Raw genomic sequence first — 20,971 nt, 5'->3', positions numbered from 1 at the left:
GGAGTATAGCCCAGAGGTAGAAAGCCTCTGGGTTCCACCCCCAGTACCACCAAAAAAAAAATAATAATAATAATACAGACCTTTTATTAGTTTATAAAATAAAAGTTTCTAAGGCTGTTCTCAAAGCTTGAAACAAAAATTGTGCTTTTTTTGTCACGAGGTTGTCATTCTGGAATGGAAATTTGGCTTTAAATGAGGGGCCTAAGAAAATAGTTTTCTTTATTTGAACTGTTTATTCTTAATGAACAAAAATATTTTGTTTTGAAAACTTTTATAAAATAGATTAGTGATGACTAGTTATCTTTTAATTTTACTTGCAAAAAAGCATCAAACAGCTCAAGTGTTTTTGGTATTTCCTATACTTTTTAACCTAAAAAATAATATGGTTTCAAGAAATCATCACTTCCTAATAAGCATACTATATAGTTGACCTATTTTTCCCTACTTAACTGAAGTAATATGCAATATCCTAAAGGCACCAAGATTAGAATTTTCCTGCAAGCAAAAAATACAATACATTGAGAAGCCTTTAGATGGAGACAGAGTTCAAATAAACACTAGAATTCTGTTCACAGTGCTTTGTGTAAGAGTAAGAATGAACATTTAAGAATACTGAGAAGGAAATATGAAAAGAAATTCACTTAAGATGCTTATGCCAATTATATAATTTATATTAGTTATTGTTTAGCTTTTCTTAATGGAAGGGTTTTTCTGCAGTATTAAGCTGACACTTAAGAAAATGAAAGGTTACATACTCTTGGCCAGTAAAGTAAATTTACTGTCTTTGCACTGTATAGCAAAGCATTTTATACTGCAAATAAGAATGCTGTTGATGATGCAGAATACAGGCTGTAATCAGTGGCATGAATCAAAAGTCATCTGATAGCCACATTAAAGCCACATTTCCTATTAAGAATCAGACTAAATTACAACATGGCACTTCCCAGAATGAGCCAAGGAAATGCATTCTGTAAGAAGAAATAATTGTATTTGAGTGTCTCTGCAAAAATCAGGAAGTCTTTTAGCAATAAATACTAATGCTTTTTTTCCCCCAGTCTGCCTTCTTTTGCATTGCAATATATTCAGCCTCGCTGGCAAGCCAATCACACTAATTATTATTACATCTAGTGGTTCAGTTATCTTGATGACTACTGTAGCTGAAATACTTCAAGGTCAAATTCTTAATGGCGTGAATCAAACAGCGGCAGTCGCACACGGAGTTGCTTTTGAGACACATAGCATAAAGCAGTATATTCCGGACCTGTTTGAGTCTTTTTATTCTTACAAGCATAGAGTAAATTATATATGCATTTGAATTTTGCCATCCATTTTGCAAAAGTTGCTTCTCAGGAGGTCTGGTGAGAAGCAGGTGTCTTTTAATAAAAATGTCTGCACAGGAACACCTCTAATGATCTTATTGACCACAAAAGTCTTCAGCCCAACCTCTGGTACTTTCCAGTGACCCAGAATCATTTAAGTGGCTATTTGCCTCTTCCCAATGCATAGACCTTCCATAATTTCATATTATACTTACACATATAATAAAGCCATCGACACACATATGCATGCTCCGCTTGGCTTATGCACACACAATGGTATAAATGAACTCCAGACCACGAGAAGGAATGCCGCTCTGCCCTAATGCTTCCACATCTCTAGGGCAGAAACAGGCATTTGGTTCATAATGTATCCCGATATAAGCATCTGCACACATTTGGATGTTCTATGCATATGAAATTAAGTATGAAACTTCTTTCTTTTGTGACAGTTTTCTTTTTTAACATTCTTAACATTGTGGTTGCACATCTGGACAACAGTGATTTCTTCTTTAATTTAAATGTGTTGCTTTTTTAAAGACTGTGTTAGAGTAAAGCAATTGGAAAGGTGGAACTATTCATCCTGAACATAGCAAAACATCCATTTAATTCAGGGATTATTTTCAAGGGGGGAAAAAGTAAACATATACAAGAAACCAGTTTGTGTCAGCATTGGCTTCCGAGAGGTTTTAGCTTCACATTACTCCCTACTTACCAAGGTTAGCACAATTAGATTCCTTTGGTTATTTTTGGTTTCAAGGGATTTACATAAGTAGAAGGTAGAAGACATTATTCCTTGGAAAATCAGAATATGAACTGCTTTCAGAAGTAGTTAAGGACCTTTTGGTCCCCTCTGGCCACCCTGGGTTTAAGGATGCCTGCTAAATTGCTATTAATAGCAATAAGTATCCACTGTCCGGCTATGATTTTAATTAAGTTTTCCTGAATCTATTTTTGCTCATCTTTTCACTATGTTGCTCTTTTTTTAGCTCTATCAAGTCAACTCCCATATGCATCTTTGGTGGAATAATTCTAAACATGTCATGATTTCCTTCAGATTAGCAATGTCATTATTAACATTTTTACTAAAATAACATTTTATTTGCTTAAAAATATCAGTATTTCATTGTGTTAGATTACAACTAAAAGTCTTATACTAAAAAAAACCCTATAGCTACAGTTCTGTTACATTTTAAAATGGATTTTTAAAAATGTATAGACATGTATTATATTTTATATGTTAATGACAAATCTTCGGCAAATATTGAATATGAAAGAAGAAATATGCTTTTAAAGATAATGTTTCTGCTTACTCTTTGGCTGAAACGTAGCTGGGACGCTGCATTTGGGACTGTCTATGTGTGTTTTTTAAAATGTCATCTTTATTAGTATTACATTCAAGGAATAGTACCAAGAATCCGTTCTTCCCAAGACCTTCCTCCGGCATGTGGCATATAAGTCTGTGACGAGCGACATTACAGAAGGTCATGTCACTTTTAACTGCTTGCATTACATCTTTCTGATTTCCCTAGTGCCCTTCCTTTGTTTGATTAATACTACTTGCTTTCAAGCAAGGTATCAGAAAGCATAATTTGGAAAGAGAATTCCAGAGCCGATCTGAAATATTCACCTTTAAGAAAAAAGAAAAAAAAACAGAACTTTCTAAATGCATTTTTTCTGCCACATGCATTTTTTGTCACTCACTTCAATTTTTTCCTTAAGGAAATCGTGTGTGTGTGTGTGTGTGTGTGTGTGTGTGTGTGTGTGTGTGATTGCTGACAAATGTTTGGGCAACTGGTTTTTACTTGAAAACAAAACTGTATGGTGCTTATTTGGTTTTATTTGAAGAGAAGAGAGCTGGAATTTGAGACTGGGTCCCCTGTATTTTATTTGTTTTCTTTAGTTAAGTGTTAAACTCCAGCACTCTCTTTTTAAGTAGCAGGTGTTCTTTGAGTTAGGTTACTATTTTGTGCAGTCATTAAATACACTTTAGTGTTATATATAGATTTTTCTTTTTTAGCACAGTGCTGGGGATCGAACCCAGGACCTTACCCATGCTAGCCAAGCCCTCTACCATTGAGCTGCATCCCCAACACTAGACAGTTTGCTTTTAAAGGCTCATTTTGTGGTTTCTGTGTTGATTGCATTTGACTGGAACTCATGTCTGAAAGCAAAGTTCAGCTCCTGGGATACTCTTATCCTGAGAGTGGTCCGTCTTGCTGGACCACCAAAGCCCAAAGATTAATTTTGAAAGCTTCATCATTTTAATTTGGAATCTTTATCCACACTTCTATGCGTGCCCCTATCTGTGTTTCTTAGTGAAAACATGAATCAGAATTGTGTGTGTTATTAAAAACACAGGATGTTTTGTCCAGGAAAAATGACATAGTTTCATTTCCAAAAATTAGTATTAAAATATGAAGTTGATATTATTTCATTAATAGCTATCATTTTGAGAACTCCTTTTTATTCAGGAAATGTGCTAAACACTTTACTTGCATGATCTCTTTGGACCTTAATCAGCACTGTGGGATGGGGGCCATTATCATCTCCATTTTCCAAGACACCTTAAGCTCCACCTGAGCAAAATGTAATAAGGGGCTACATTCTGAAGAGGCTTAAAGACATCAGTATGAAGCCATCTATATTATAAATCCTCGCTTGTAGATGTTTATGATATAACATTAAAAAGGCACTGGAGGAGGGGAAAGCCCTCACTAGAGTGCTAAAACACAACACAAAGGCTTCTCACTAACACAATGCTTTTCTGCCAAATGTAAAAGCAAATGGTTGTATTGGGCGGTTCTGGCTGCACATTTGTGGAGCAATTGTGCGTAGCCAATTACCCACTTGTGCAGGGTAAGAACAGTTTGGGCTTTGCAAATGAAAGCCTGATTCTGTAGACCTCTCGGAGTCATACTTGAACATAAGAGCCACAGCTGATTTGAAAAATGTGTAAATGAAGCTAGTAGTTTGTTTTATGACTTAATCATACTTTGAATTTTTAAAAATTAATCTAGGGGCTGGGCATGGTAGTGCATAACTATAATCCCAGTACTTAAGAGGCTGAGACATGAGGATCAAATGTTTGAGGCCAGCTTCAGCCACTTAGCAGGACTATTTTAAAATAAAAAGGGCTGGGGGTGTAGTGCAGAGGTGGACTGCCCCTGGGTTCAATCTCCAGTACCAAAAAGAAAAAAGTAAATAAATAAATAATTAATCTGGAGATAATGAAAATCCCCAAATCTTCAGGTTTAAATAATGATGGTTTCTATTTTTTTTTTTTTTTGGTGGTACTGGGGATGGAACCCAGGGGCTTTCTACCTCTGGGCTACACTCCCAGACCTATTATATATTTTATTTGGAAACAGGGTCTCACTAAGTTGCTGAGAGCCTCACTAAGTAGCTGAGGCTGGCTTCGAACCTGCGCAATTCTCCTGTCTCAGCCTCCCAAGCGCGGGGATTACAAGCGTGCGCCACCATGCCCGGTTGATGGTTTCTATTTCTAATGTTTGAAATCAATTTGAATGTTTGCCTTTATTAAGCTTTATCACTTTCCAAGTGAGTGAAGTTAGGTCCGTGACTTAAATGAGAGGTGCTTTAGCAAAGAGTATATTCAAAGATATGGAACAAAATGATGTGTTCTTCCATTCACTCATTAAAAAATATTTTTTAAACACTTGTTACATACTTTGCACTCTGCTGTACACAATCTAACACCGTTCTGCCTCTGTGGCACATTTAGTGTGATGGTAAGTAGGTAGAAAAAGAGACATATGAAACATTTTTAAAAGCTAGCTATGATATTGCTTCAGTTTATTCACAGAAACAAAAGTATAATGTTTTATTTGCCTTAACATATTTTATATGACTCTGCATAGGTAATTTTAGCAAAACAAAAAACTTCATTTAAGTCTAAAGTTTTAAAGGCAATTTTATGCCAGGTGGGGTGGCTTTTGCCTGCACTTGGGAGGCTGAGACAGGAAGATGGCAGGTCTGAGGCCAGTGTGCAGTAACTTAAGGAGACCCTGCATCAAAAATAAATTTTTAATTGTAAAGTACAATGTATTGAAACATTGTGGCAGCTTTTGCTTCTTAAGCCTTCATCAAAATAGCCCTGTTTGGGATAACCTGGCATATATCACCCCCATTATATGTAATCACTGTTATTATCAGTATATTTGTGATATGACTACTTCAAATTAGAGAAAATAAAAAGTGAACGTTAAGGCTTATCTGATAGTTCCTATTCAAGTTCCCTCGGGCTGATATGAGTATAGAAGAAGTATCTGTGTGTTGCCCATCTTTGTTTTCTCACACTGCCTAGAACTGTATGCTTTGGCAAGGAGGTTTATAGTCAATGCTTATGGAGTGGCTGGATGTAGTTAGAATACCAAGAGTTCATCTTTCTCATTGAGTATGAATTGCTTTATACATTCCCAAAGTAGCCTAAGCCCTCACCACGTACTGGAAATAACATGTCGTGCTACCCTGATTCTTTTGAAGTGCTGCCTGTCCAAATAAAAGACCACAAATTTCCTGCCACTTAGCAAAAGATATAAAGTATGGTGTTGAATTAGGAAAACTTTCACAGGTTTTCAGGTGGTCTTTGTTAATGAGTCCTGGAAGTTTGTCCATGTGTTAGTCTTTTAAATCACTGAATATTTTCAGCATATTCTCTGTGAGAATCCTGACACATCACTTCCGTTTATAAAATGCTTTGCATAATAAAATATTGATTATTGAAATTTCACTCAGAGGCTCTTCCTGATTGTTTCAAAGTCATATGAGAGAGGGACAAGCTGTTATTGTCTTCTAATGTGATGAGCTCTGAACAATTTTAAAATATTTGATAACCAGCTGGGTGTGGTGGTGCATGCTAGTAATCCCAGCATATGGGAGGCTGAGACAGGAGGATCGCAGTCTGCGGACAGCCTCAGCTACTTAATGAGGCCCTTTGCAACTCAGTGAGATCCTGTTTCAAAATAAAGAATAAAAAATAGGGCAGGAGGTGTAGTTCAGAGGTAGAACGTCCCTGGGTCCCATCCACAGTACTGCAAAAGAAAAAAAAAAATTTTTTTGATAACCAGGATTCTAGTGAGTCTATTTAGAAATGCTCAGACTGGATTAAGAAAAAAAACATAAAACGGAAAGTATATAAAATTCCATGAATACAATAAGTTTGGACTCACCTGAATAGCAACCCCCCCCACCCTGGATGTTTTTTTTTTATAATTTTGACTTCCATGGAGTGCATAAGTTTGTATGCTTGTGTAAGTATATAAAACCATTTTAAAATCCTGAAATAAGTCCCATTCTCAATGCTACAGTTATATATTGACTGAAGCAAGGGAAAATTATTTAGCAAATCCAAAATGACTTTTCTATTCTAGTAAAGCAGGTGAGCTAGGAACAATTTAAATATATACATATGCATACCCACACTGATTTATACTGTACACAAATATCATTATAGGATACTTTTCCATTATAGGATACTTATTCATCCTTATAATCTTTGTGTAAAATCACAGAACTAATATGGGAGTTCCAAGTAATCTATAAAATCAAAAAGTAGTACAGAGACAGTCAAGAGTAAACCTTGAGCCATAAAAGGCATTATTAGTTTATGCCATAGATCACCAGAATGAATCAATTAAGAGAGATGGTGTTTTATCTTAGGGTTTGGCGAAAAGTAAATTAGAAATAGCAGAGCTGCTTCATGCTTAGTTATCTAGCTCTAAACTTAAACTGCCTGATTAATCTAGACAGCAGAATAGATAGAAAGGAGATTTCCCGATGTAAAGCATCCCCTGCATTAATGTTAGTTTACCTTACACATATTTCAAATTCTTTGTCATAAAACATTTCACCTGAATAGAATTCCCTTGACTGGGCTCCAGTACCCTGGTTTTAATCAATTAAAGGCAGAACATTTTCCTAATCTCCATCTCCAGATCAAACATCCCCTCTGAGTGCATGTGTTTCAAATGTTAATAAAGTTTTCATCTCTAAAACGGATTAAAATGACAGAACAAAATTCTCTCTTTTAAGAGCACAAAAACAACTTCTGTTTCTGTCTGCAGGTAGTGGAGGACATGTTAGAGGACGAGGAAGAAGAAGATGACAAAGATGACAAGGTAATTATCTCTCCCAGCACTTGGGGACCTGGGGAGGGGGAAACGGAGGGAGACGTGACACTGTTTTCATAGACAGTTAAAAAAGGAGTTGAAGTGTTTGAGTCCAGAAAATTGGACAGTGCTGTTTATCATCCTAACAATGCCACTGCATGCTGCAAAGAGGGAGAGAGAGCTATAAATCCTCTTCGCTTTTGTCCAGAGCTGGGTCAAATATTTTTCTGCCAAGAACAAAAAAAAAATAATAATAATAATTCAGCTTGTCTGGAACTTGATAGCTCTCGTGAAGATAACAGCAGTGACAACTGTTTTTGAAGGGCAAAAATTTGTCCTATCTTGAGCATTACAAATCGGTCTACACTTTGGGGGAAGAGGGGAATGTAAAACTAGCAGCCTGCACGCGATGGACATAGATATTGTCATTTGTAATTTTCAAGAAATTGCTCAGCAAAAGAACATGTGTGTGGAGCGCTCAGAAGGACATTTGAATTAACCAGAAGCGCGCTGTACTGCTCTAGATTTGGAGTGGTCCCGTGGCTCCTCTATCGTGGAAGGCCGGTCCGAGAGGCCCCTATTTCAATTCCTGGTTGGCTTGGGGATGGTGACCACAGTAAATAACTGCTGGTTTTCTGGGACTGCTTAGATTGGTTGTCCCCTGGGGAGAGGGGACAACTAGAAGGAAGAATTAGAACGACCTTGCATAGCTGCATACAGCAGGGACAGGCAATGAAAGAACAGCTCTCTATGGCTAGGAGGACAGGGATTCTGTTATATGTACATCTCTAGCATTTCTAGACCTGAAGCCCAAAAAGTCCTAAAGTGAGATTGGGAGAAAGGGAGAGGATATTATTAATTATTTGCACGTTGTTTTGCAAATAAAACTGGATTCGCACCTTTGCTAGAATCTGGCTTCTTTATAATAAAGCAATGATGTTTTTGAAGGATCAAAACAGCCTCTCTTAATGTGTGCCCTGGACCTTTGCTTCTAGGAGAGATGTATGTACAGTTAACATCTCAGTGTAAGAATCTGTTGGAAACAAGCATTAAGAAAAAAAATATGATTATCTAACCTCACAAATGATTTTTTTCTGAATAATATTCAATGCTTGAAAGAAAATTAAAACACACACACTTTCTCCCTTCTAGTGCTATTTCAAACATTTTTAAATTGACAGGGCTTTTATGTGAAATTTTTCCTCCGTACCTCATTTAGTCATTAGCAACATCATCAAACATAAACTAACAAAAGCTCCTTCCTGTAAAAAAAACACATGTGTGCTTGTTTTTAATGTTAAATAACATGAGCATACAGTTCTGGCAATAAATGGTCTGATTTATTGTTAAGGTCAGTTGTGGAGCTGTAGAAAGCGTGTATTTTAACTCAACATGCCAGCTCTGAATCATCATTTCTCTGCTGATAAACACGGAGCTGCCATCCATTTATGGCCATTTCCCCTTGCTTGTTGCTGCTGTATTATTAAAGCCACCATAAAGATCCATCCCGCAGCAGGCCTTTCCCCAGAAATGTTAATAAATGGAAACCCTTAGTGCAGTCTAGTACTTCAATGTCCCCGCTTGAAGTCGGCCTATATATTTTTAGCCAGTCTGTGGATATTCTACACCTCTAATCTTTTCTCTTTGTGGTCATTTTTTAATAGAAACGAAGTTAGGCATGGAAAACAAATAGACACACCTGGTTAAACAGCTCACCCAAACAGATGGGAAGGGGACCCCGCCAGGACGCCAGCAACCCAAATCTTTAGAGTAGCATCCCTTGTAACCGAGTGTGTGGTTGTCTGAAATTGACACCCTGGTTCTCACACATTTTGAGATCTAGTTACCAAAGTTGATTGAAAGTGAGTGCTTAAGTCACTGTGAATTCAGCTGTATTCCCTGTACAGGATACCAACAAACAGCGCGTTAGTCAGGTGAAAAGACTGTGAGCTGATTTTTCATAGGTCTAACCCTTTGTTTGAATGATATATAAGCATTTTCTTTTTAAAATTCATAATGCAACTGATAGCCTAAAAATCATATCTGAACCCAAAAGAAAATCTCAAATATAGGAGTTTGCAATAGGCTTGTGAGTTCTTGCTATAACGAGAGAAAGAATTTTAGAGTGAACATTGTGAAACTTAAAATTTTTACTTTAAGAAATAAAAATGGGAAGGGACCCTGCAAGTTTCCATTTGCCAGCTTCTGCCTCTCCACTGGCTCTCACAGTAGTAAGTGTTGTGAGTCTTGGCTATCTGTGTGTCTGAAGGGGAGAAGGGTAATTTCCTACTTTTAAAACTTCATTGGTTCCTCTATTTAAAGTTTGTGTATAGAGTCATGCGTAATGGAATTTCATGAGAAAACAAATGTGTTTTTTGCCATACGAGCAGGTACTGACCTCTAGCTCTCATTATTTCTCTGTTTTCTCATATGGTATAATAGTCGGGTCAGGTCAGTGGGTCCTCTTATAAGGATAAAAGTAAAAAAGATTAATAAATGTGCCAAAGCCTCACATTAATTGAACCTGAAGCATATGTTGCAAGTATGTAAAATATTTCCCAGATGTTTCTCCAGGGCGAGTGTCTTGGCCTTCCCTGATTACCACACGGCAGCTATTAGTCCTGTGACCTTTGGACTTGGGGGTAAATGGGTTATTACGTGGCACAGAACGAGAGCACCTGTTTTCCATTCAGCAAAGACCCCTGGCAGGCTCTCCCTAAGCCCATCCATATGTTTTCACTTAGCAGATTGTTGGGCGATTATGAAAAGTGTCTTTCTTTAGAGACAGCGTTGATATTAGTCACCCACAATGAAAGGGCGAGTCATTGGCTACTTGACAAGGTCCGTGTGGCACACTGCAGTCCTTTATCTCATTTGAGCATGGAGTGTTTCCCCTCAGCATAATTATATACACGGCGAAGACACAGGTATAAGGAGTTGAAGGAAACAAAGATTATAATTACTTCACATAATAGCTTTGTAATGGCTTTTCTTCGGAGCTGGCTGCAGCACCTGGGAAGGTTTGGGTTGAAGTTAGTAAAGGCTAAATCATAATTTACTCAGAACCCCAGATTTTGAGGCTTTCCCAGATTATGGCCTTTTGAGTATTTTTTTTTTCCTAGAGTTCTTCCTTTTTATTAAAAGGGCTCATCGTTATTCAGGTGAGGGTCTGTGGCCACAGACTTATCCTTCTTTCTAAGACTCATTGTCCACATTTGCTTCAATCTAAAATTAGGTGGCTTCTCTCTTAATCCAATTCCATGGTTTTCACAAAGGCAGAGGACAAGGGTTTTAAATGGCGAGTCTTAGTTATGCATCATTGACTTGTTAATATTTTCACTTATCTACATTACGTGGCAGCGCTGTGCTAAGCAGAGCTGGAGATGACATTTCTTTTCTGAATTTAATGTTGGAAAGACTTTATATCGCGTCTTCAGTTCCCTCCACCAGGCTGCAGGGTGATCTCTCTACCATCAGCCACAAAGTCACAGTTTAATCTGAAGACACCAAATCCTGCCTTTGTGGCTAGCAGAATATCTAAGTAAATACGGCTTCACTGAATTACCCGGGTGGAGCTACCGATAAGCCACAGAAAAGTGCTTTTCACCACGATACATAGAATAATCCAGTGGCCAGTCTGCGTAATCTAGACATCTAATTAAGGAAGCTCTGCCTTCCTTTTGTAGTTTCAAAAGTTTAGGCAGGCTTCCCACCATGCAATCTATCCTTGTAATAAGACCCAGCTGCAATATTAGGAAACCGAAGACAGAATGCAGGTTTCCCCCAGGAAAGGCGTGAATTCACAAGCGAGGCATTCTAGTGATGTTTATTGATAAAAGATATTAAAATGCTCAGGCATCTATGCTTGAGCGGCTTCTCTCTTTTCTTCAGCCATTATGTCAAGGGTACTGTGTTTCAAGATAACTAGATGTAATGAATAAAATATATCAGAGTTACTTCAAAACTTACACATTGTTTGTTTTAATTCTTGAAGTTTGTGTCTTTTAGTTTGATTCTCCAGCCCAAATAGGTATATAATGTACCCAAGATTTATACATCTCTACATCTTAAGTCGACAGGAATCGGGGGAAAGAAAAAGATAATTCTCAGTGATACGAGAGAAGATCTTAATCTGGCAAAATTGCATTTTCCAGATCTATTCAGTGAAATAACTTAACTGCATGGTAGGGAAATGGATCAGGGTTTTGGAGCAAAGCAGGGTGAGAGGAAATGAGGAACAAAATTTGTTTTTAAAAAAATCATGAATCACAATTAACTGGAATACCATTGCATGCGTTGATACATTCATTTCTTATCGCTGTATAGCGCATGGGCACACGCTCGGGCTTAGTTCTCCATTCAGTGGGTCAGAGGACAAGAACAGCAAACTGGGTCATCTGCTCAGCTCTCACCCTCAAAGGGTCAGTTAGACTGAGTTCTCTTCTGGAGGCTTTGGGGAGAACCCACTTCCAAATTCATTCTGGTTAGTAGTAGAATCTAGCTCCATGTAGTTGGAGGACTGGTGTCCTTGTTTTCTTGTTCGTTTTTTGTTCCTGGTGGCTACTTTCTATGGGTCCCTCCATCTTTAAATTCATGGATGGAGAATCTTTCTTGGGTCAAATCCTTTCCACACTTCAAATCCTCTTCAGAGACAGGCTAGCCCCATTTAAGGCCTCACCTGACTAGGCCAGGCCCACCAAAGATAATCTTTTTGTAAACATAACTTTGCTATGAAACATAATTTATTCATGGAAATGACCTTTCCATCATATTCCTTAACCCATTATCAGACAGTAGGGGGTGAGATTATATATGATATAGAGTCTAAGGAGTGATAATCTTGGCTTCCATCTTAGAATTCCGCCTGCTACAATCAATCATGCAGAGCCTCCCATGTACTAGAGTGGAAATGGGGTAACCTTTGACTTCCTTAGATGTATCTGTCCCAAGGCTGTCTCTTGCTATTTGATAGTAAACAAGGGAGGAAATCATGTGTGCCTAGACATGTTCCATCAAAGTTGACGGGAACATCTTATGCCAGAAGTATAAAAACGTATACATTATATGTGTCGATTATAAACTCAGTCATAGTACAATATAGCTCATTTGCCTATCATCTAATCTGGGGCCAAGGGCAATTAGGCAGGCAGAGGGCCTGATGGGCCATTTCTTTCCTCTTATTTTCTCTTCTGGGGCAAAAGCAAATAAAAATAAAATTAGTAAAAAGTTGAGAAAGGACCTATTTGTCTTTTAGTGACTTATTGGTACTTAAACCACTGAGCTAATAACTCACTGACATCAAGTTTATAGAAACTCTGCTTCATCCAGTTAAAACTGGAGGGTAGTTGGGCTTGGTGGCATATGCTTATAATCCCAGTACTTGGGGGGCTGAGATAGGAGGGTTGTAGGTTCACAGCAAGCCTCAGCAACTTAGTGAAACTGTTTAAAAATTAAAAATAGGGCTTATGGGGGTGTAGATCAGAGGTAGAATGCCCCTGGATTCAATCCCAGTACCTAACACACACACACACACACACACACACACACACACACACACACACACACGTCAAACTGGAGGATACCCAAGAAATATTCTAGTTCAATCACCTTGTTTTAAAACTGGGGGAGTTTAGCTCAGTGGTTGAGTGTTTGCCCAATATGTTTGAGGCTCTGGGTTCTATCCATAACCACAGAAAGGAGGGAAGGAGAGAGAAAGAGAGAGAGAGAGAGAGAGAGAGAGAGAGAGAGAGAGAGAGAGAACAAGAAGACTGGTTTAGGCAAACTTGAGTGCCACTGGTGACATGACAATAAAAATGGCAGTCACAACTAATGCTCAGATTTTCTGACTCCAGTTTCCCATCTTTACACTTCTCTTAAACCCAGGCTTTCTTGGGAAAGGGGGTCGACATGCAGATGCAAATGACCTCAGACATGATTTTGTTGTTGTTGTTGTTTACTTTGCAGTACCGGGATTGAACCCAGGAGACACTACTGCTTAGCTATCTCCCCAGCCCTTTCTATTTTGAAATTGTGTCTCAAAAGTTTCCCAGGCTGACCTGAGACATCCAATCCTTCTGCCTCGGCCTCCTGAGTAGCTGGGATTACAGGCCTGTGCCACCACACCTGTCCTCAGACGTGATGTTTGAGTATTTAGGTAGTATAATAAGGAACATACCTCCATACTAACTGGGGCTGCTTACTTCTGGGTCTCTACTTCTCACCGCTCTGCACCTTTAGCCCTTTGCTACCCAATTGGCTAAGAAAATATGGAGTAGGTAGAATAACACCAAAAGTGCTCATGTTATAATCCTGAGAACCTGTGAGTCTGTCACACCACATGGCAAAGAGGAATTCAGGTAGTGGATGGGATGAAGATTGCTTATCAGCTGACCTTAAAATAGGGCAGTTATCCTAGAGATTCTGAGTGGGCCCATATAATCACAACTGTCTTTAAAAGGGGAATCAGCCATCGAGGCAGACAGCAGCTGGTGGCCACTTGTGCAGCCATGGCCAAGATCAAGGCTCAGGACCTTTGCAGCAAGAAGGAGGACGGGCTGCTGGGACAGCTGGACACCCTGAAAGCAGAGCTCTCCCAGCTGCATGTTGCCAATGTGATAGATGGCGTGAGACTCCAGCTCTCTAAGAGCCGAACTGTCCGCCATCCATCAACTTTGTTCTCGCCGTCACTAAGCAGACCCAGAGAACCTCAGCGTGCTCTACAAAGGCAAGAATACAAGCCCCTGGATCTGCAGCCAGAGCAAGCACGCGCCTGCTGTGCAGGCTCAGCCAGCACAAGGCAACTCTGCCACCAAGGAACAGCTGTGGGAGGCGCACCCGTTCCCCTCTGGGGAAGTTTGTAGTCAAGGCCTGATCATTGCAGTGCCAATGAAACACCAATGAGCTGGGACACAGGGACACACTGCTGTGACTGGCTTTGAAGATGGGAAAAGGAAGCCACAAACAAGAAAATATAGGCTGTCTTTTAGAAGATAGAAAGAACAAGGCAAAGGATGTCCCACTAGGGGCTCCAGAAAGAAATGCAGCCCTGTCCACATCATGACTTCAGCCCAAAGAGCAGAATAGACTTGTGAACTACAGAACTATCAGATAAGGACTTTATATTAAGCCACTGAGTAGATGCTAATTCTCTACAACGGCAATGGTAAACTATTAGAGGTACCATCCAACTGAATTTTCTAGACTTTTCCAAAAACACTGTGTTTTAAAGCTTTAGATGTAAGTTCCTAATTTTTCTTTACTAACTTGGTTCTCTTCTACTAAATATGGTTACACAATTCTTCGATACGGAAACTAAAAATAGTATCTAACAAAGCAAATGTCTTTATGAGAATTGCCTTAATTTTTATTTCAGAAAAACTCACTCCAAAATGAAAGTAGGCTATTTGTTGCCCATCTCAGCATAGTCGTGTTCTTTCCTGTTTAGGAGCCTACATTAGGAATTCACAAATGGAGCAGCCAGTCATGATTAATTTCGTTTTTTAACAGAATTTCACTTCCTCACATTCATTCCATTCCTTAAATGTTTCCTCCTACAAAACTCTAGGACCATGGCATTAGCCATATTTTGGAATCAAATCCTTTAAGATTTTTAAGAAAAATAGAGGTTCTCTGCCCAGAGGAACAAACGTATACACACGCACATACACACACGTACACACACATGCACACATTCACACACGGTTTTATTTTTTGCCGTGGAAATTGAATTTGTTTGTAGAAGCTATGCATCTCCATAAAGCCATATTTCTACTGCTCTTACCACCTTCCTCGTGGCATCAATGCCCATTTCTCCAAACACCTGAGATCAAGTAAAAATTTATCAAGTAAATATTTTATTATGTTCAAAAGTAAGTTTCTCCAAAAAGGCAGATGTTTGGCTTGACTTTGATATTGTATGATAGCTTTCCATACAACAGTGGGCTTGTTATCTTTGGCACCCCTTTGACTATGGCTTTTCATTTTTCTGGCAATAAGTGCTGGAATCACTAACTTAGCAAAAGGAAGTAACAAACAAGCATGAGGTCTGCTGTGGCTTTTTTAGATGAGGGTTAAGAATAATGAAGAGTCCCAGAATTCTCCCAAATCTTTGTTGGATCCATATGCATTGATGAGATCATCTTTACAGAATCCACATCATTAATGCTTCATCATTTAAAAATTGATTAAATATCCTTGGATCTATGTTAAGGTTAAGGTCATTGAAGGCAGAATTATCTTTTTTAAAAGGTATTTATGGTTCTAGCCTATGGTTGGCAGGTTTCTATCTCTAAACAAATTGGAAACTTTATCACTTCTTGTTTCACACTGAAGAAGCTCTTTTCTAATCTTGAAATATTTGAGAGCCTGGTGAGGTGGCGCACGCTTGTAATCCCAGCATTTGGGAGGCTGAAACAGGAGGACCGTGGTTTACGGACAGCCTCAACTACTTAGTGAGGCCCTTTGCAACTATTTCTGTTTCAAAATAAAGAATAAAATATAAGCCTGGTTGTGTAGTGTGGAGGGAGAATGCCCCTGGGTTCCACCCCCCAGTAACAACAACAACAAAAAAAAAAAACCTGCAGAAATATGGTGATACACACTTGCAATCCCAGTACTTGGGAGGCTGAGACATGGGAATTACAGGATCGAGGCCAGCCTCACCAACTCAGTGAGGCCCTGTTTCAAAATAAAAGAATAAAATAGGGCTGAGGGTGTAGCTCAGAGATAAAATGTCCCTGGGTTTCATCCCTAGTAGCACTCACAAAAAAATATTTGGTAGACATCTGCCTCCCCCACCCCAACTGCGTGCCCTTCTCGAATGGCGGGTGAACTAAAAGAATTGAAATGGAGAGATTTGCCGTAATCATTTGGCAAGAATACTCATCAAATAAAGCAAACCATTTATGGAAATGTTTCTGATTAATTTATTCTAAAAGTTGAATTTCCTTTGCTTAAAAAAATTGGAACTTTCATCTGAAGGCCAATCAAATGTTTCAAGGCAGGTCTTCTGGAAAGCTAGTTAACTTCTGTACAGCAACAGTGAACTTCCTCTTCTACTCCCATCTCTTGACAAAGACTCTTGAAATAGCAGTGTGTCAGCCCTGGCTCTCAGGAGGTTGACAACGTACAGAGAAACAGACACGATTTTTTCAGCATTGCTGCAGAGTCGTTGACACCGGCTGACACCACTGCATGTTGGGACGAGAAGAACGTTTCTTCACCAAAGCGGCAGAACCAGATGTGTTGCCAAGCGTCACAGATGCTCCGTGTGAGCCCCGAGTGCCAAGATTTTTCTTCTGCCTGAAAGTTTGTTTGGCAAAGAAATTCTTCCCCATGTTAAAGACATTGACTCTGCAGATCCTAAAAGGAGTCCATGAAGCAGGGATTCTTCCTGGATTGTGAGAACTTGCCAACAGGAGTTGGCCATGCAGATAGAGGTATCTGTTTTCATTAAGCTACATGCAAAAGGGAAATATTAAAAAATGTCAGAAATTCTGTCATGCTGACATCCTTTGATGAGGATGCAAATTCAGGAAATGGATGCCTACCAAATATTTTCAGTGGAATGTAAGTTATTTTTTCTTGGTAATAGAGTTAATGCGTAAAAAGTGTTTTGGTACAAGTCTTTTTTTTATTTTTTTTAACCATTGGGGCACATGCAAAGCCAGGTAAAATCCCAGTCTTTAAAAACAGAGATGCTTTTATATGGAGAAAAAGTTCCACAACATCTAATGGATTTTTAGAGTCAGCAGTAGGCAGTCTGTGGTACTGCTTCAATTAATTGAGTCCATGCTTCCATTTGCTAGAATTCTGCCACATAGGAATTATTACAATTTTTGTATTCTAACATATTCCATAAATACTATAAAGCCAAGAGATATAAGATTTCATGGTACTTTTTTTTTTAATTTTCGCACATAAGCTAGACTCAAAGTAAACAAAGATACACAGCTCATAATCATATTACAAAGGTACATTCTCTTAGAGTTTCATCAAGGAACTACTGTAGTGTTATTAATATGGTAGTGACGACGTTGTGTCCTCTTAATTTCAGCAGAATCTGTAGCAGCTCGCATTATATTCGATCTGTGATTCCCTGCCACCAATGGCAGGCTTGGCCACGTGATTCTCTTGGCTGACACATGCCACTTCCAAGGAGAAAGTTTAAGGGCTGGGGAGGGTGGCGGGAGGGGAAAAAGAACTGATTAAAAAAAAAAGTAGTTCAAATGATGCCATGCCCACATCTGCAGGTATCACCACTAATTTCTCTATTGGGGAGGGGCCTGAAGGGAAACACACCAAGACCTGCCTGCATGCTTGTTTGCATGACTTTGAACCTCCCTATGATGCACCAAGAAAAGTATATAAAAGGGGGGATTAAGAGCAATCTTTGCCTCTTCTTTATGTCTCTTCTGCCATGAGGCTGGGACAGTCCACCCAGAGGCTACGCCATCAGCCTGCACCCTAGGATAAAGATAACATGAAGTTGATCCAAATGGACATGTAGTGTGTGCAAAAAAAAATTTTTTATAAGCCTCTAAGATTTTGATATATTTGTTAAGTAACTAAACTTTGCCTAAGCTAATAGATCCAGCATCCTACCCCATATCACTCTATGTGAATCGATGACTTAATACTATAATGGGACATAGAACTCTTTTCTCAAAAGAGTTATCAAAGTCTCAGAAAGAAAGTTAAATATTTTTTAATTCACAGGCCTACCCTCCCCCTCTTGAAGTCCAAGCTCAGATAAAAGTTAAATTGTTTTGCAATTGTGCATCTCTGATTGAAAAATGATACTTTTATTCTATAAATACATATTGAGGGACAAGTCACTGCTCAATGATAATTTGACACAATATGAGCCTTTTAGGAGTCACTTTCTGATGGGCCTTTAGTTATAATAGTTAATAATGATAATACAACGAGGGAAATGTTATAAGAAAGTTATGCCAATGGAAGGGTAACTCTCGGCTCAGAATCGTCAGCAAGTGTTCCACGAAGGAAGTAGCATTTAATTTGAGTCTTGAAGTACCAATGAAAATGTACCAGGAGGTGTGCAATATAAACTCAAGGACTTGTAAAGTGGGAACATAAAACACAGGTGGCGAAGTAAAAGAAAATGACACTATAAATGTAAATTTAAGATTATAAAGGATTTGGTCATCATCTCAGTTTCAATTATATTCTCCAAGTAATGACTAATTAGAGGTAGTGTTTAAAAAAAGAAAACATTTTTATTGGTGCATTGTAGTCACACATCATAATGAGACACACATGCACACAGCACTTGGTGAGCTTCTCCCCAGGTCCCATTCCAGGCCTTTCCCTTCCTTGCACTTGATATTAAAAATGGCATTGATAATTTTTATATGTACCTATCATCAATTAAAGTGTTTCCATTATCAAATCTCCCCTACCCCTCTCCTTCCCATAGATCCCTTCCATCACTCCACTGGGGTTTCTCCTCCTTCATATTCAATTCCCCTTGCATCCTAATTTCTCCCTAGCTTCTACATATGAGAGAAAACATATGACCCTTTATTTCTATGACTGGCGAATCTCATTTAGCATAATATTCTGTAGTTCCAAAGGGTTTTTTTTTTTTTTTTTTGCGGGTCTGGGGATGGAACCCAGGGGCATTTGACCTCCAAGCTACACTCCCTAAATTATTTTTTATTCTTTATTTTTGAGACAGGGTCTCACTAAGTTATGGAGGGCCTCACTAAGTAGCTGGGGCTGTCCGCAAACTGTGATCCTCCAGTCTCAGCCTCCCGAATGCTGGGATTACAAGCGCGTGCCACTACGCCTGGCTCCAAAGGTGGTTTTAAAGAAGGAATTTTTATAAAGAGATGTGTGCTTTAAAAGGAGGGCTTTGTACCCATTAACCAATACCTTCCCATTTACCATTTCTCCTACCCTCCCACCAAATTAAGAATAAGTTTTGTGTTCTGTTATACAGAGGGTGATTATATTTAATAATATTTTATAGTATCATTCAAAATGGCTAAAAGAAAGAATTTTGAATGTTCTCAGAACTAAATGATAAATGTTCAAGATGATGGATAACCTAAGTAACCTGACTTAATCAATACACAGTGTATAAATGTACCAAGACATCATACCCCCAAAAGTACACAATTAGTATCTGTCAAATAATATGAGGATGGCCGGGCGTGGTGGCGCACACTTGTAATCCCCGTGCTTGGGAGGCAGAGACAAGAGGATCGCGCAGGTTCGAAGCCAGCTGCGAGTGCTGGCTTAGGAGACCCTGTTTCCAAATAAAAATGTAAAAATAGGTCTGGGAGTGTAGCCCGGAGGTAGAAGGGCTTCTAGGAACCCCAGTACCACCAAAATAATAATAATAATAATAATAATAATAATAATAATAATAATTAATAATAATAATAATAATAAAAGGGTGGAGGATAGAATGAGAAGGAAATGAAACTTAAGGTGGGGAAATCTGCTAGGAGCGATCACAACGGCTGTGATAAGAAACAAAGGCATCTTTAACTTAAGCAATAACAGTAATAATAGAAAAACCAATCTGAGATTATATGTGTGTGAGTGTGTGTGTGTGTGTGTGTGTGTGAAGAGAGAGAGAGAGAGAGAGAGAGAGAGAGAGAGAGAGAGAGAGAGAGAGAGAGAATGCTAGGTGTAATAAGATTATTATAGAAATATGTCAAAGAGCCGGGTGTGGTGGCGCACGCTTGTAATCCCTGCGCTTGGGAGGCGGAGACAGGAGGATCACGCAGGTTTGAAGTCAGATTCACTGGCTAAAGAGACCCTGTTTCCAAGTAAAAAAAATATTTAAAAATGGGCCTGGGAGTGTATCCTGGAGGTAGAAGGGTTTCCAGGAACCCCAGTACCACCAAAAAATATATATACTTATATGTTTCATATATATATTGTCAGAGACTAAGGGAAATTTTAAAATTGTGGATGGCTGAGAGGTCTAGCTGAGATATCTTTGTATATTCCTTTAATATCTTAGAATATTTTCCCTTCTTACCTTTTTAATATTTATGATAATTGTATACTGGCATAACAAGTATCATTTCCGTGCTCCAATATTGATGATTAATATGGCTAGTGGGGAAGTAGTTAAGACCGGAAAATGGGATAGTAGTTGAGCCTAGGAACATGTTAACTTGTCCAACAGAGCAGAAGCTAAGACAAGGAATTAGGTAAACTGTCTGGTGGTGAAGAAACTGAGATCAGAAAGCAAATCTTCTCATTAATTTTTCCACTAGTCCATGTTGTAACAAAGCTTGTCGATCCATCTAGAGATGACGAGATGAACCCAGGCCTTTTGGTATGTGCTTTCCATGGCCAAAGCCTGTTTTGCTGAGTGCAGAGAAAGTGCTCCCTGGTGCTGCCTGGCCCTCCTTACTCAGGCACTGAGCCTGAACAGCATTTGTAAAAATGATGGCAGGACGTCTATACCCATTGCATTTTACCAATTCTGAAACCACAGATCAATGTGGAAACAGGAAGAGTAAATCTTAAAAGGAGCAAAAT

General features: G+C 38.9%; 1 protein-coding gene across 13 annotated transcripts in view; it reads left to right on the top strand.

Annotated features, from left to right (window-relative positions):
• MCTP1 (multiple C2 and transmembrane domain containing 1) overlaps window positions 1-20,971 on the top strand; it is a gene marked incomplete at both ends in the record, with an annotated part of 619,238 nt that overhangs the window by 534,317 nt on the left and 63,950 nt on the right. For all 13 annotated transcript variants that reach the window (XM_080719329.1, XM_080719323.1, XM_080719328.1 and 10 more), the window contains one exon: window positions 7,403-7,456. In XM_080719329.1, the coding sequence (XP_080575455.1) occupies window positions 7,403-7,456 (54 nt within the window). The remainder of the gene's footprint in view (window positions 1-7,402; window positions 7,457-20,971) is intronic.

Source organism: Muscardinus avellanarius (assembly GCF_963383645.1).
Source record: "Muscardinus avellanarius genome assembly, chromosome: 1".
Lineage (NCBI taxonomy): Eukaryota > Metazoa > Chordata > Mammalia > Rodentia > Gliridae > Muscardinus > Muscardinus avellanarius.
Note: the sequence above shows the minus strand (reverse complement) of the source record. Positions and strands in the feature narration are given on the sequence as shown.